The sequence below is a fragment of the Nicotiana sylvestris genome, chromosome 5 (assembly GCF_000393655.2).
Source record: "Nicotiana sylvestris chromosome 5, ASM39365v2, whole genome shotgun sequence".
NCBI lineage: Eukaryota > Viridiplantae > Streptophyta > Magnoliopsida > Solanales > Solanaceae > Nicotiana > Nicotiana sylvestris.
This window is the reverse complement of record NC_091061.1, coordinates 42,403,055-42,417,571: the sequence shown is the minus strand read 5'-3', so window position 1 is coordinate 42,417,571 and position 14,517 is coordinate 42,403,055. Positions and strand designations below refer to the sequence as shown.

Here is a 14,517-nt window from a genome sequence, read left to right as displayed (position 1 = left end):
TCGGAGGAAGTTTGAGCGCCTCCAGCAGGGTTCTATGATGATTACCCAGTATGAGACAAGGTTCATCGACTTAGCTCGCCATTCTCTTGTCATACTTCCTACCGAGAGAGAGAGAGAGAGAGAGAGAGAGATATAGAGAGAGAGAGAGAGGGTGAGGAGGTTTATTGATGGTCTTACTCAGCCGATTCGCCTTCACATGGCTAGGGAGGCTGGGAGTGAGATCACTTTTCAGGAGACGGACAATGTGGCCCGTAGAGTGGAGATAGTCCTATCGCAGGGAGGTGGTAATGGATCGGATAAGAGGCCTAGTCATTCAGATAGATTTAGTGGTACCTCGTCCGGAGGCAGAGATTCATATGGTAGAGGCCATCCTCCTATGACCTTTCAGTCAGCTCTTCAGGTCTCTCACGACGCTTCAGGTAGCCATGGTTCGCAGATGCAGTATTCCGATCAGCAGTCCTACAGTGCACCACCAGCTCCTATCAGTGCACTGCTGCTCTAGAGTTTTTGGGGTGGTCATTCGGGTCGCCAGGGTCAGTCTCAGTTTCCTTAGCCACAGCACTTAGGTGGATGTTTTGAGTGTAGTGAGTATGGTCATATCAGGAGGACTTGTCCGAAGTTGGCGGGTACTCAATCGCAATAGCAAGGTTTCCGTGCTACGGTCCAGACACCAGGTGTTCCACAAATCGCCCAGCCAACTAGAGGTGGGGGTAAAGGTGCTAGAGGTGGAGGTAGAGGATTTAGAGGTATAGCTCAAGCCGCTAGAGGTGGAGGCCAGCCAGTTGCAGGCCGTCCCAGAGATGGAGCCCAGGGTGGTGGGGCCCAGCCCCAATGTTATGCTCTTCCATCCAGGCCCGAGGCTGAGGCTTCAGATGCAGTTATCACAGGTACTATTCTGGTTTGTGATAGAGATGCTTCAGTGTTATTTGATCCAGGGTCCACCTACTCGTATGTGTCATCTTATTTTGCACCGTATCTGGTTATGCCTAGTAATTCATTGAGTGTTCCCGTTTATGTGTCTATACCGGTGGGTGATTCTATTGTAGTTGATTGAGTCCATCGTTCTTGTATTGTGGTGATTGGGGGTCTTGAGACTCGTGTAGATTTGTTGCTTTTAGACATGGTCGATTTCGATGTTGTATTAGGGAAGGATGGGTTATCACCTTACCACTCTATCTTTGACTATCATGCCAAGACTATGACCTTAGCTTTACTGGGTATGCCTCGTTTAGAGTGAAGAGGGGCTCCTGGTCATTCTACCTATAGTGTTATCTCTTATGTGAAGGCTCGGCGCATGGTCGAGAAGGGGTGTTTGGACTATTTGGCATATGTTCGTGATTCTAGTGCCGAGGTTCCCTCTATTGATTATGTGCCCATTGTTCGTGAGTTTCCTGAGGTATTCCCTTCAGACTTTCCGTGTATGCCACCTGACAGGGATATTGATTTGGCTCTGGGCACTCAGCCCATTTCTATCCCGCCGTATCGTATGGCCCCGCTTGAGTTGAAAGATTTGAAGGAGCAGTTACAAGACTTGATTGAGAAGGGTTTCATTAGGCCGAGTATTTCGCCTTGGGGTGCGCCAGTGTTGTTTGTTAAGAAGAAGGACGGATCGATGAGAATGTGTATTGATTACCGACAGTTGAACAAGGTTACAATTAAGAATAAGTATCCATTGCTGAGAATTGATGATTTGTTTGATCAGCTTCAGGGTGCCAGGGTATTTTCGATGATTGACTTGAGATCTGGCTACCATCAGTTGAGGATTAGGGCATCCGATGTCCTTAAGACAGCTTTCCGCACTCGGTACGGGCATTATGAGTTCTTGGTTATGTCATTCGAGTTGACAAATGCCCCCGCAGCTTTTATGGATTTGATGAACCGAGTGTTCAAGACTTATTTGGATTTGTTCGTGATAGTCTTTATTGATGATATTTTGATATATTCTACAACCGGGAGGAGAACGAGCATCATCTTAGAGTGGTCCTTTAGACCTTGAGGGATAGTCAGTTATATGCTAAATTCTCGAAGTGTGAGTTCTGGTTAAGTTTAGTTGCATTCCTGGGTCATGTTGTATCAGTAGAGGGTATTCAAGTTGATCCGAAGAAGATTGAGGCAGTCAAGAACTGGCCTAGACCAGCATCAGCTACAGAGATTCGGAATTTCTTGGGATTGGCAGGCTACTATCATCGGTTTGTGGAGGGGTTTTCATCTATCACAGCCCCGATGACCAGGTTGACCCAGAAGGGTGCCCAGTTCAGATGGTCGAACGAGTGTGACGCGAGCTTTTAGAAGCTCAAGACAGCTCTAACTACGGCACCGGTGTTGGTTTTGCCCACAGGTTCAGGGCCTTATACAGTTTATTGTGATGCTTCCCGTATTGGGCTTGGTGCAGTGTTGATGTAGGATGGCAAGGTCATTGCCTATGCTTCAAGGCAGTTGATGATTCATGAGAAGAACTATCCGATTCATGACTTAGAGTTGGCAGCCATAGTTCATGCATTGAAGATTTGGAGGCATTATCTGTATGTGGTGGCATGTGAGGTGTTCACGGATCACAAGAGTCTTCAGTATTTGTTCAAGCAAAAGGAGTTGAATTTGAGACAGAGGAGGTGGTTGGAGTTGTTGATAGATTATGATATCACTATCTTGTATCATCTGGGAAAGGCCAATATGGTGGCTGATGCGTTGACTAGGAAGTCAGCCAGTATGGGCAGTCTTGCTTATATTCCAGTCGGTGAGAGACCGCTTGCCTTGGACGTTCAGGCTTTGGCCAATCAGTTTGTAAGGTTGGATATTTCTGAGCCTGATCATGTATTGGCCTGCACGGTCGGTTGTTCTTCTTTATTGGAGCGTATCCATGATCGGCAGTATGATGATCCCCATTTGTGTGTCCTTAGAGACACGGTGTAGCGCGGAGGTGCCAAGCAGGTTACCTTAGATGATGCTGGAGTTTTGAGATTGCAGGGTCGAGTTTGTGTGCCTAATGTAGATGGGCTCCGAGAGTTGATTTTAGAGGAGGCCCATAGCTCCCGGTACTCTATTCATCCGGGCACCGCAAAGATGTATCAGGATTTGCAGCAGTATTATTGGTGGCAGAGAATGAAGAAGGATATCGTTGCATATGTAGCTCAGTGTTTGAACTGTCAGCAGGTTAAGTATGAGCATCAGAGGCCTAGTGGTTTATTTCAGAGGATTGAGCTTCCCTAGTGGAAGTGGGAGCGGGTTACTATGGATTTTGTTATTGGACTCCCGCAGACTTGGAGGAAGTTCGACGCAGTATGGGTCATTGTTTATAGGCTGACCAATCAGTGCATTTCATTCTTGTGGCAGTCTCCTATTCATCCGAGAGGTTAGCTGAGATCTATATTTGGGAGATTGTTCGTCTTCATGGTGTGCCTATATCTATCATTTCGGACCGAGGTATGCAGTTTACCTCGCATTTTTGGAGAGCAGTTCAGCGAGAGTTGGGCACCCAGGTTGAGTTGAGTACAACATTTCATCCTTAGACGGACGGGTAGTTCGAGCGGACTATTCAGATTTTGGAGGATATGCTCCAAGCTTGTGTCATTGACTTTGGAGGCTCGTGGGATCAGTTTTTGCCTTTAGCAGAGTTTGTATACAACAACAGTTACCAGTCGAGTATCCAGATGGCTCCTTATGAGGCTTTATATGGTAGGCGGTGTCAATCTCCGGTCGGATGATTTGAGTCGGGAGAGGTTCGATTGTTGGGTACGGATCTGGTTCAGGAGGCTTTGGACAAGGTCATGATTATTCAGGATAGGCTTCGTACAGCTCAGTTCAGGCAAAAGAGTTATGCAGACCGCAAGGTTCGAGATGTGGCTTTTATGGTTGGAGAGCGGGTATTGCTCCGAGTGTCGCCTATGAAGGGCGTGATGAGATTTGGAAAGAAGGGCAAGCTTAACCCTAGGTTCATTGGCCCGTTTGAGATTCTTGATCGAGTGGGAGAGGTGGCTTATAGACTTGCGTTGCCGCCGAGCTTATCAACCGTGCATCCAGTGTTTCATGTGTCCATGCTCCGAAAATATCACAATGATCCATCCCACGTGTTAGATTTCAGCACTGTTCAGTTGGACAAGGACTTGTCTTATGAGGAGGAGCCAGTAACTATTCTAGACCGGCAGGTTTGTCAGTTGAGGTTGAAGAATTTTCCTTCTGTTCGTGTTCAGTGGAGAGGTCAGCCCGCGGAGGCATCGACCTGGGAGTCCGATATGCGGATCCGTTATCCCCATCTTTTTCCCGACTCAGGTACTTCCTTCTTATGTCCGTTCGAGGATGAACAGTTGTTTTAGAGGTGGAGAATGTATCACTTGTGTTGCAAGTTCATTCAGTGTTCCGAGGCCTAAAAACCTCCCTTTTTACCCCACCTTGATTTACGTGCGTGATCCGAACCTATATTCGGAAATCCTTCTATGTGAAAATATGAGAAAATAAAATTTTAAAGTTAAAACTTTGATTATGGTTGACTTTGGTCAACATTTTTAGCAAACAAACCCGGATCCGTGTTCCGACGATCCCGGGAGGTCCGAAGTAAAATATGGGACTTGGGCGTATGCCCGAAAATGAATTCCGAGGTCCCAAGCCTTAGAAATTAATTTTTGAAAGAAATTATTTTACTGAATTATTTAAGGAATAAAGAAAAGAATTAATGTTTGAAACTATTGTTATCGGGCCCATATATTGGTTCCGGAACCCGGTACAAACTTGTTATAGTATTTGAAAGATAACTGTGAAATTTGGTGAAAAACAGAGTCTATTTGACGTGAGTTGGAATTCCGGTTGAAGAGTTATGAACTTTGAGAGTTCTTGATGAAAATGTTGAGTTTTGAGGTTTAATTCGTGATTTTACATGTTATTTTGATGATGTGATCACACGAGTAGGTCCATATGATGTTTTTGAGTTAGTATGATATTTGGTTTGGAGCCCCGAGGGCTCGGGTGAGTTTCGGAATGTTTTTACACTTAGGAAAAAGTTGCAGATTCAGAGATGTCGCAGGTCTCTGAAGCCAGGTCTCGCGGTCCGCGGTGGGGACTCCGCGACCGCAGTGGAATTTGTGCTGTCCGCGGTGAGAAAGGCCAAGTCTTCGCGGTCGCGCTCGATTTTTTGTGGTCCGCGGTGGAGCTTCGCGGTCGCAGTCTTTTTTATGCGGTCCGCGGAAACGGTCTGAGATGAGTATAATTAAATGGACTTCTCAGTTATTTTTCATTTTTCAAAACCCCAAAAAAATATAAGAGGTGATTTTTCAAACAACCTTTCTTCTCCAAATCAATTGATGATTTTTCGTGTTAGGTGTTGGAACAAGTTTGGTTGTGGCTGTTTCTCCCTTGCCGGGACGTATATACTTGTACTGTTGAGTTCCCTTGCCGGGATAGTGTATTGTTGATCCCTTGTCGGGATGGTTAATTATGATTATTGTTGACTGTATATTTGGAACGGGTTGTGCGCCGCAATATTATTAGATATTATATTGGATCGGGTTGCGCGCCGCAATATTGTTAGATATTATATTGGATCGGGTTGCACGCCGCAACAGATATTATATTGGATCGGGTTGCACGCCGCAACAGTTATATATGTGGACCGGGTTGCGCGCTGCAACAATGTTAAATGATAAGGGATCGGGTTGCGCGCCGCAACAGTATTGTTATTGTATTGATTGTAGACATCGAGTGTTCTTTAATACTTTATCAAGTTTCTAATAGAATTGATATGTTTTCCCGAAGCATGTTTCCCCCTCCCTTTTAAACTGTTATTACCTGTTTATATTTCTGCCGTATATTATATAACTGCACAGGTTTATCTGGAGTCTGGTCCTAGCCTCGTCACTACCTCGCCGGGGTTAGGCCAGACACTTACCAGCACATGGGGTCGGTTGTGCTGATACTACACGCTGCACTCTGTGCAGATACCGGAGTGGCACTTGATCAGCAGCAGTAGGGGAGCCAGCCTTCAGTCCACCGAGACACCAAGGTAGCCTTGCAGGCGTCCGCAGGACCGGCGTCTCCTCTATCCTTTATTATGTTCTGTTATCTCATGTATCCGAGACAGTGTTATTTTTCCTTCAAACTGTTCTATGTAGTACTCTTAGTAGTCCGTGGATATTGTGACACCAGTTTCTGGGTAGAGGCATGTTTTGACTTTCGAAACATTTTGGTTTTATATTTATTTAAGATTTCCGATTTAATCTCATATTCCGTTGTCATCTAGATGTTTATCACTTGTTAATATAAATTGTAAAAAGGATTAACACAAAAGAGTTAAAGATTTCTAAGTTCGTGGATTGCCTAGCTTCTACGAGTAGGCGCCATTACGACTCCCGAGAGTGGGAATTCCGGGTCGTGAAATTAGAACTCCGGTTAACTCTTACCGCTTAAGCTTTTAAAACAAGAATCATTCTTCCAAATTGACTCTGAATCATCCAAAATCTCAACTCGGCCATACGAGAAAGTCATAACACATAATACGAAGCTGCTCGAGACCTTATGCCGCCGAACGAAACATTAATTCTCAAAATGACTGTCCGGGTCATTACATAATCAATAAAAAAAACTAAAATTGCTAAACCTGAACACCCCTTCATTAAAAGTCACAACCATTTAGATGTATAACCCCTTAGTATATGTACCTATTAGCATGTTCCAATAAGATTCCATCATGAATTTGTTACCATAGATACCATTTTCTTATGCTTTTGTATCTGGTGTGAACAATAAAATTAGTTAATAGTCCGAATTAAGTTGTTATTAGTAGAATAAGGATGAACTGCATTCTATTCATCTTCATAAGTAAACTTCTTATTTTTTTTTCTTTAATGTTGTCAAGAACAAATTATCTAACTTCTTGTTTTATCTTCATTGTCTTTCTAGCGCTTACGGACATTCCAACCCAACCTTCGTTGTTCTTTTGAAGAGTCACACCTATTCAAATAATTATCTTACCACTTTAAAAAGAATTCTCCCCACTGATATTCCAGAGGAGTTTTGTTTAATTTTTCAAAATTTCACAAAGTTAAATTGAGATTTTCTGCTAGACCAAGCTATGATTGGTGCTGATACAAGTGATAGAGGCCAACTTAAAGGGTAAGTTTTGTGCAACTTCTTATACTTTTCTTGTTTGGTACATGAGATCTGAAGGTTAACAAGTTGATGAATATAAGTTCAAAGAAATAATACTATATTCTGATTTGAAAATAGGAATAATTCATATAATTAAGGTTGCTTCCAAAACCAATTGACATATTGTGGGGGAAACAATATAAGATTTTATACAACTCTCCTCGATAGTATAAGATTTGATAAAACGAACCATTTGAAATGACATTTACTAACAACACCATTGCAAAGAATTTGACATTTTTCTAATGTTTCTGTATTTTTGGAAGAGACAGAAATTTTAGTAACGGACACTATATATCTTTGCTAGCTCTTTAGGAATTTATAAATTATTTCCGTACATAGTTACTTGATACTTATTGGAGAAGAACCAAGCAGGAGAAAAGACCATGAAATATAAGTAAAAATTACACAAATGTGCAAGAAAAAATTGTTCATTTGATGTACTGTATAAATAAGTTTATGTAATTTATGCAATTTATATTTTAAACACATTAGTATGGTTATACAAATGTACGCACTTTTATAGGGAGATTTGGTGAATTTGATGATGAATTTTTTAAAAAAATGATAAAATAATCATAGGCTGTTGTGATGTTAGAATCTCAATTCATAAAGACATCACGCCAAAATGTGTGTATATGTGCATAAGGATATCCAATTATCTTGACCTCGATAAATAATTAAGTCATTATACGATGATACACATTGATCATTCGTAAAATTCTTGTAATTTATTCTTTCATCCACAATTATCAATCAAAGCTTTGGTTTAATATTCTTAATATTATTTTACAATATCATAGATTATACATACACGTATAATACATGTGTCGAGAAACTAGTATATGTATGTGCGCGAATATTGTAAAGAAACTTATTGCTATCTATGTGACCCAATTTGAATTTAAAGTGATCAGATATTTGTTACTTGTATACTTTTATATAAAAGCTAAAAGTAACTAACGTTTAGTTAATATTCTAAAACAAATAACTTATAGTATATAAAGTTAGATGAAAATATTTGTAGAAATGAAAGAATAATAACTAATGACAACTCATCTAGAATATTGTAATAAATTTTGTATTCTACTATTTCATCCTCTTTTATTCAAGTTTGAATTTTAACCAATTTAACTTTTAATATGATACTTGATCGAAATTTGGTCAATTTTCTGATTTCTTTCACCGTCAGCTTTTCTTGTGATAAACAATGTTATGAATGATAAGATTTATGTCAAACTTGAAAAATAATTTTACTTGTATATATGATGAATTTGTAAAAGGAGTGAATGTGGTTCTTTTGCGAGTTAGTTCATTCAAATACTTAATTATTTATTTTCAACATTAAACGAAATAATATATTTTTTGTTGATTCTAGCTAATTCTTATATTAGTTCATCCCAAATTAAAATATTTAACTACAATTATAATTTATCCAACAAGAATTTAGTTTTCAAATGATAAAAAGATCAATCAGTATTTCACTTTGAATCTTTATATTTGCAGAATCACTAGTATTATTTTACTTTAAAACTATTTAAAGCATGTAAAACTTAAAAATTATCTAGAGATAGTCTGGAACCCCTTTTCAGCTCATTCTTGAAATACGACGTGATTTGATGTTACTTAAATTTTATTTTCCAAAATATTAGAAAGTATGCTATATATATATATATATATATATATATATATATATATATATATATAAGAACCACTAGTATTATTTAACTTTGAATTATTTAAACCTTGTAAAACTTAAATAATTGAACAGAAGGGGATGAGATAGTCTTGAACCCCTTTTAAAATTAATATTTTGGTGTATTATATATAGTGTATATCTTTTGTATATTTGACTAGTTTGCTATAATTATTTTTTACGGATGTACAAACCAAATATGTGAAAAGCCCCAAATATATAGGAGTACTAAAGAAAGCTCTTCATATTCAACTAAACATATAGGAGTATAAGCTAATACTCAGAAGTCATAAGCCAAATATAAGTAAAATACCAAGAAACACTATTTAGTATATTTGAAATTAATTTGATGATTTAGGGAAATAGAGTTATGTTGCCAAGTATTAGTTCCACAATACATCAAAATCACACTATACTGAAAATTTAATTAGCCTCTTGAGTGATATGAAACTCTCCACTAGCATGAACTTGCTTAACTTGTTTTTCATACTCATCTTCTTCTTCTTCTTCCTCTGCCTCTTCTTCTTCTTCTTCTTTGGTCGTGTCTCCATCTTCTTCTTCTTCTGTTCCCCAGCCAAAGCCTGTAACAGATCTTGATGATGGTGGTGGATTTCTAGCCTCTGATACAATTTTCATGATTTCTTCAATGGTTTGAAGGGAGAATGTTGGATTGTCTCTTTTGTAGTATACTGCTTGGGCTGGTTCTGTGAGTTCTTTTGGCAAGCTCTTCAAAAACCATGGATGGTTCTTGATCTCCTTTAGTGTGATTCTCTGTGAACATGTTGTAGGCTTTGTTAATTACTTTCTTGTCTTTTTTGCTATATACATTTTATGATCTTGAAATTAATTCTTGAGTTTGAAAATAATTTTAGGAGCATTAAAATTTTAAACTTCCCATCAGTTCTAGTAAGTTATAGACCTGATTTTCAAGAAAATATTTTTATGAAAAAGTAATTTTCTGGTGTTTTGTTATCAAAAAATATTTTTCATGGAAAATATTTTCCATCAAAATGGAAAAAATGACTTATTTCACTTTTGAGCGGATGCCATATTTCGCAGAAGTTAAACATCTATTTTATCTCCCAGAAAAATATTTTTCATCAAGCACATTTTCAGGAAACATTTTGAAGAACTGACCTAAATAGTCATTTACCCAACTGCTTAAATTAAAAATAACCACCATATATAATAAGTATATACTTTATGTATAACGGCTAAAAAAAAAAATAATAAATCCAGTAGACAATTTGTATAAAGAACTCAAATTTGTTTTCAAAGAAAATGACTTCCGTCGTACTAAAACACACTTTCCCGAGATTTTTCTCTCTATATAGTTTATATGGTCATAATGGATATTGTGGAATTGTAAGATTATTTTGCATAATTTAGATGAATCATTACCCTGATAGGACTGGCAACAAATATTCGAGAAAGAAGGTGCTTGCAATCCTGAGATACGTGCACGTAGTCTGGGATTTTGTATTGACCAGCCATTATTTTCTGCAGAATATTTACAAAAAAAAAAAAAAAAAATTAGAAGAACACAACACCATTTTTTCGTGTGAAATTGTAATAAATAGACTTATTAATAAGTGCTTTAATATCAAAGAAAAGAAAAACAAAACTCACTGAAATAGTTTTTCTGAAATTTTTAGGATCATCTGGATCTTCAAAAGGATATGCTCCCACCAACATGACATATAGAGTCACTCCACATGACCATACATCTGCCGACTAATAAACCGCCCCATACCAAGAAACACAATTTAAAAAGAGAAAACATAAAAAAGCAAACACAAATAACTATAATATAGGAGAACTGGTATAATATTATAATTTTAATAACTTAGCTAAAAGGGAAGTAGGTATAAAATGCCAATAAAATAAGATAAGATGTTGAATTAACAAGTTGCAAAGTAGGATACAAGGGGGATGACAACAAATTGTAACTTCAAGGATAAGGTCCAATAATGCTATTGTGTATGTTTACTTTATAAGTCACCATCACATAAAATAATTGAAGTAGAGTTCAATTACACCAAAAGTTTATAACTTTAAAAGGAAAATAAGTTAAAAATATATAGATTTCCAAACCATAACGAACATGAAGCCACATGGTCACATGCAAACTTTATACTACCATGCTTAAAGGGCTTTGTTATGTAGAAATAAGGCACTAACACGTGCATTTGACAACTTGCATTGCTTCAACATACATTTACTCATAGGAACCAAAAAAAAAAGATATAGTATGATTCTAGTGCTTGTGGATTACACCAATTGATGTTGTTTATATATCTTTATATTTCAATTATCATAATTTTATAAGTTGTTTGAGAGATGGAGAAAAGAACACTTTAGGAATGGAGTCCTTTCTTATAGAAGTTGTAAAACCTTTAACGGTGGGCATTCTATGAATTGACGTTGAATTAGTCGAGTAAGTAATTTCTATTATAGCGGAGGCAAAATTTTTGCTAAGAGGGTTTAAAAAGAAAAATTAAAAAATTAGAAGAAATTTGTGGCCCATGAGATCTAAACTAGTGACCTCACAAAAATTTTGAACCCCCGATCCCTTGACCATTGTGCTATGCTTTTGGGATGTTTCATGGGGATTCTAAACATAATATATAAAGGTAAAAAATAGATTTTCTCTTATATACACGGTATAATTTTTCGACGAAGGGGTATGACTAAACCCTCTTCCGTCCCCTAAATCCGCCCCGATCATCAGATGCTTGAAGTAAAAAAGAAAAGGTACGTGTTACCTTGCCATCATATTCTCGACGAGAGAGAACCTCTGGTGCAATATAAGCCGGAGTACCAACAGTCGACTTGGGTCGTGAATGCAGCACAGATGACTGTCATAAATAAAGGATAATTCATTAATATGCTTGTAATACTAATTATTAGAAGCTGAGGAGCACATACTAAAATATTCTTTCAATTGTTAAGACTGCAAACAACAATTCTTCATAATCACAAAAATATAAGAGTATTTTAAGGAATGGAATAGAAACTGTATAAATATACCTTGGAGTAACCAAAGTCACAAATTTTGAGGCGAGGTGCTGGGTTTCCATCTAACAGTGTATTTTCCAACTTCAAATCTCTGTGGCATATTTGCTGTAAAATCCCCAATATTCAAATAAAACCCGTTAAAATTTATAAAATAAAATTCAAATCCATAATCATTTCTCCCAATTAAGATTTCTACGTATAATTATTTCCAAAGAAACGTTCTAGAGAAAAAAAAAATACATATTGTTGCAAAATTGTATTTTACCATAAAAAAATAAAATAACTAAATTACATGTCTAGACTGTTAAGGTGGAATACAATTTGATCATTACGAGTAAATTCAAGATATTTATAGATAAAGTCAATTATTAATTTCAACCGTGGAGTGAATGAAATCCAATACATAATTAATCACTTAAAAAAATATAAAAACTTTTAATGTGCCACTTAAGTTATATACATAGGAATTTCTGAACCTAAGAGTTAAAGAATAACAAGTTTATCATTATCAAAACTTGAATATCCACTAAAAATAATAAAATTGATGATATTTATATCTAGAAGTGCAAAATGGTACGGTCACGGTTCTAATTTTATTTCTTGATCTAAATGTTTCTTGAAGGAAAAAGCATATTACCATGCTGTGGCAGTAGTGGACTCCACAGATCAACTGTTGAAAAAAGTACCGAGCCTGAAATACAAATGTAAGAATTTTTTTATAATTGATCGAAAAATCAGGACTTCAAAATCTATAAAATCTTGAAGACAATAATTGAAGAAACAAAACAAAAAAGTACATATCAGCACGTTATGCCGAAACTAAAAATAAGGAGACATGAAAATTTTTGGCAGTCAAATATCTAAGGATTTTTACGATATTCTTGTACTTTAAAGTTTTATGTTTTAAAGTGCATATTAAAACAATTTCCCAATTTAAAAGAATATTGTACATAAAAAAGAAATAGAGATACAAGAAATTAAAAAAGGAAAAATGTTATTAATTTATTAATCCACGCAGGTAAAACGGATTAATTTTTGATTAATGATGAATAACCTCAGCTTCACTAAATCGACCAGCTTGGCAGATCCGATCAAAGAGCTCTCCACCAGCTGCATACTCCATTACTATTGCCAAGTGGGTTGGCGTTAAAACCACCTAAACACAACAAACAGGTTATATTATTATATATTAAAAAAAAATTACAATATCAGATCAGCCAAAATATATCTACAAATTGTTATTTTCCCTACAAAGTGAAACCGGTTATCTTGAAAATAAGGAAGGTGATCTGATAACTCTATTAATTATATAAATCATGACAAGGTAAAAGCCGCACTATTTATAAAAAATTAAATGAGTCGAACATACATGTTACAAATTAAAAACTTACCTCTTTAAAACGAATTATATTTGGATGGCGGAGTGATCTATGATTTATGATTTCTCTTGCCACATTCTCATCAATCTACAATCTCACAAGAAAAGGAAACTCTTAGATAGAACATATATGAATGAAAAATAAATAAAATAATGAAGAAACAAGACGAGAAAGATCAGAAAAATTACAAATATAGAATTACCTTACGACCACGTTCGATGTATTTCATGGCAACAAGCTGTTTGGTTTCTTTGTGGCGCATGAGCCTGGCCACCCCAAAATTCCCAGATCCCAACTCTTTTACTACCTCGTAATTCTGCATCCTTCAACTTTGCTAATTCTTGTACCCTACTTGCTTAATAACGTACTATGATCGATCTGTATACGTACAATTATGATATTCAGACTGCACAAGATGCAGAAAAATGAATAGGGAAGCTAAGTGATCACTCTCGCTGTATTTATAGTTAAAGATAGACTCGCCCAGTGGGATTTCAGATGAATTATATATATATATTACTTAGATGGATATATTATATATAGAGAGAGTGTGGAAATGTAATGGAGGACAGAAGTGATAAACTGGCAAACATAACTTCCCAACTGGCAAATGAAAGGTAACAGCTGAAACCTTTAATTAACAATACGGTCAAAAAATATACTATAGAGAGAGTGCTTTGTTGTGTGTGTGAAAGACGAAAGCACGTGGGGGGAAACGAGTAGAAGAGAGAGATGGCCGTTGGTATGGGATTCCATTACGCACATATGCTCTCACCTTGCATTTGCAAGTTTTAAATCCCAATAGTCTTACATCACTTTCATGTAATCATTTAGAAAAAAATATATGTGTTTCTCTTTTATATACCTTTTAAAAAAATGTTAATTTAAAAGGGTTTTTGATTATTTTACCCTTACTTATGTCTTAAGATACAGCCAAATTCCTCTATAATAGTCTCGTTTGTTCCTAATTTTTTTGACTGCTATAATGAAGTGTTGTTATATAGCACATATATTATAATATAACATAAGAATCAGTTCTGAGAAAAATATGACGTTTATAGTGAATGGTTGTTATATAGAGATGTTGTTATAGAGATATTTTAGTGTATAACTTCTCTTCATTAATTATTTACTCTATTATGTGCTTTTCCATCTTCAAAAATCAAGTAATTGCTATTAAGGGTAAAAATGAGGAAAAAATAGTTAATTTTATCTTGAATTTCTAAAATGATAAAAAATTTGACATAACTATTTTAGAAATCACGACAGATAATTTGAGATTAGTTTAAA

The 14,517-nt window shown here is 36.5% G+C and overlaps 1 protein-coding gene across 1 annotated transcript; it reads right to left on the bottom strand.

Annotated features, from left to right (window-relative positions):
- Positions 1–9,131: 9,131 nt before the first annotated feature.
- Positions 9,132–13,992, bottom strand: LOC104229721 (serine/threonine-protein kinase SAPK7-like). The gene is made up of 9 exons (XM_009782410.2): positions 13,430–13,992; positions 13,240–13,314; positions 12,903–13,004; positions 12,486–12,539; positions 11,861–11,953; positions 11,596–11,688; positions 10,460–10,564; positions 10,232–10,330; positions 9,132–9,601 (listed from the first exon to the last, which is right to left on the bottom strand). The coding sequence occupies exons 1-9, from the start codon at positions 13,547–13,549 to the stop codon at positions 9,254–9,256; spliced, it is 1,089 nt and encodes a 362-aa protein (XP_009780712.1). The 5' UTR covers positions 13,550–13,992; the 3' UTR covers positions 9,132–9,253.
- Between the last annotated feature and the right edge of the window lie 525 nt (positions 13,993–14,517).

Bases quoted from the DNA above. Each gene is read 5' to 3' on its own strand.
- LOC104229721 (XM_009782410.2), bottom strand. From the start codon at position 13,549: ATGCAGAATTACGAGGTAGTAAAAGAGTTGGGATCTGGGAATTTTGGG. The intron at 12,540-12,902 runs GTTATTCATCAT...TTTGTATTTCAG, and splicing joins GTCGATTTAGTGAAGCTGAG to GCTCGGTACTTTTTTCAACA. The intron at 10,565-11,595 runs GTAACACGTACC...GCGGTTTATTAG, and splicing joins GTCGAGAATATGATGGCAAG to TCGGCAGATGTATGGTCATG.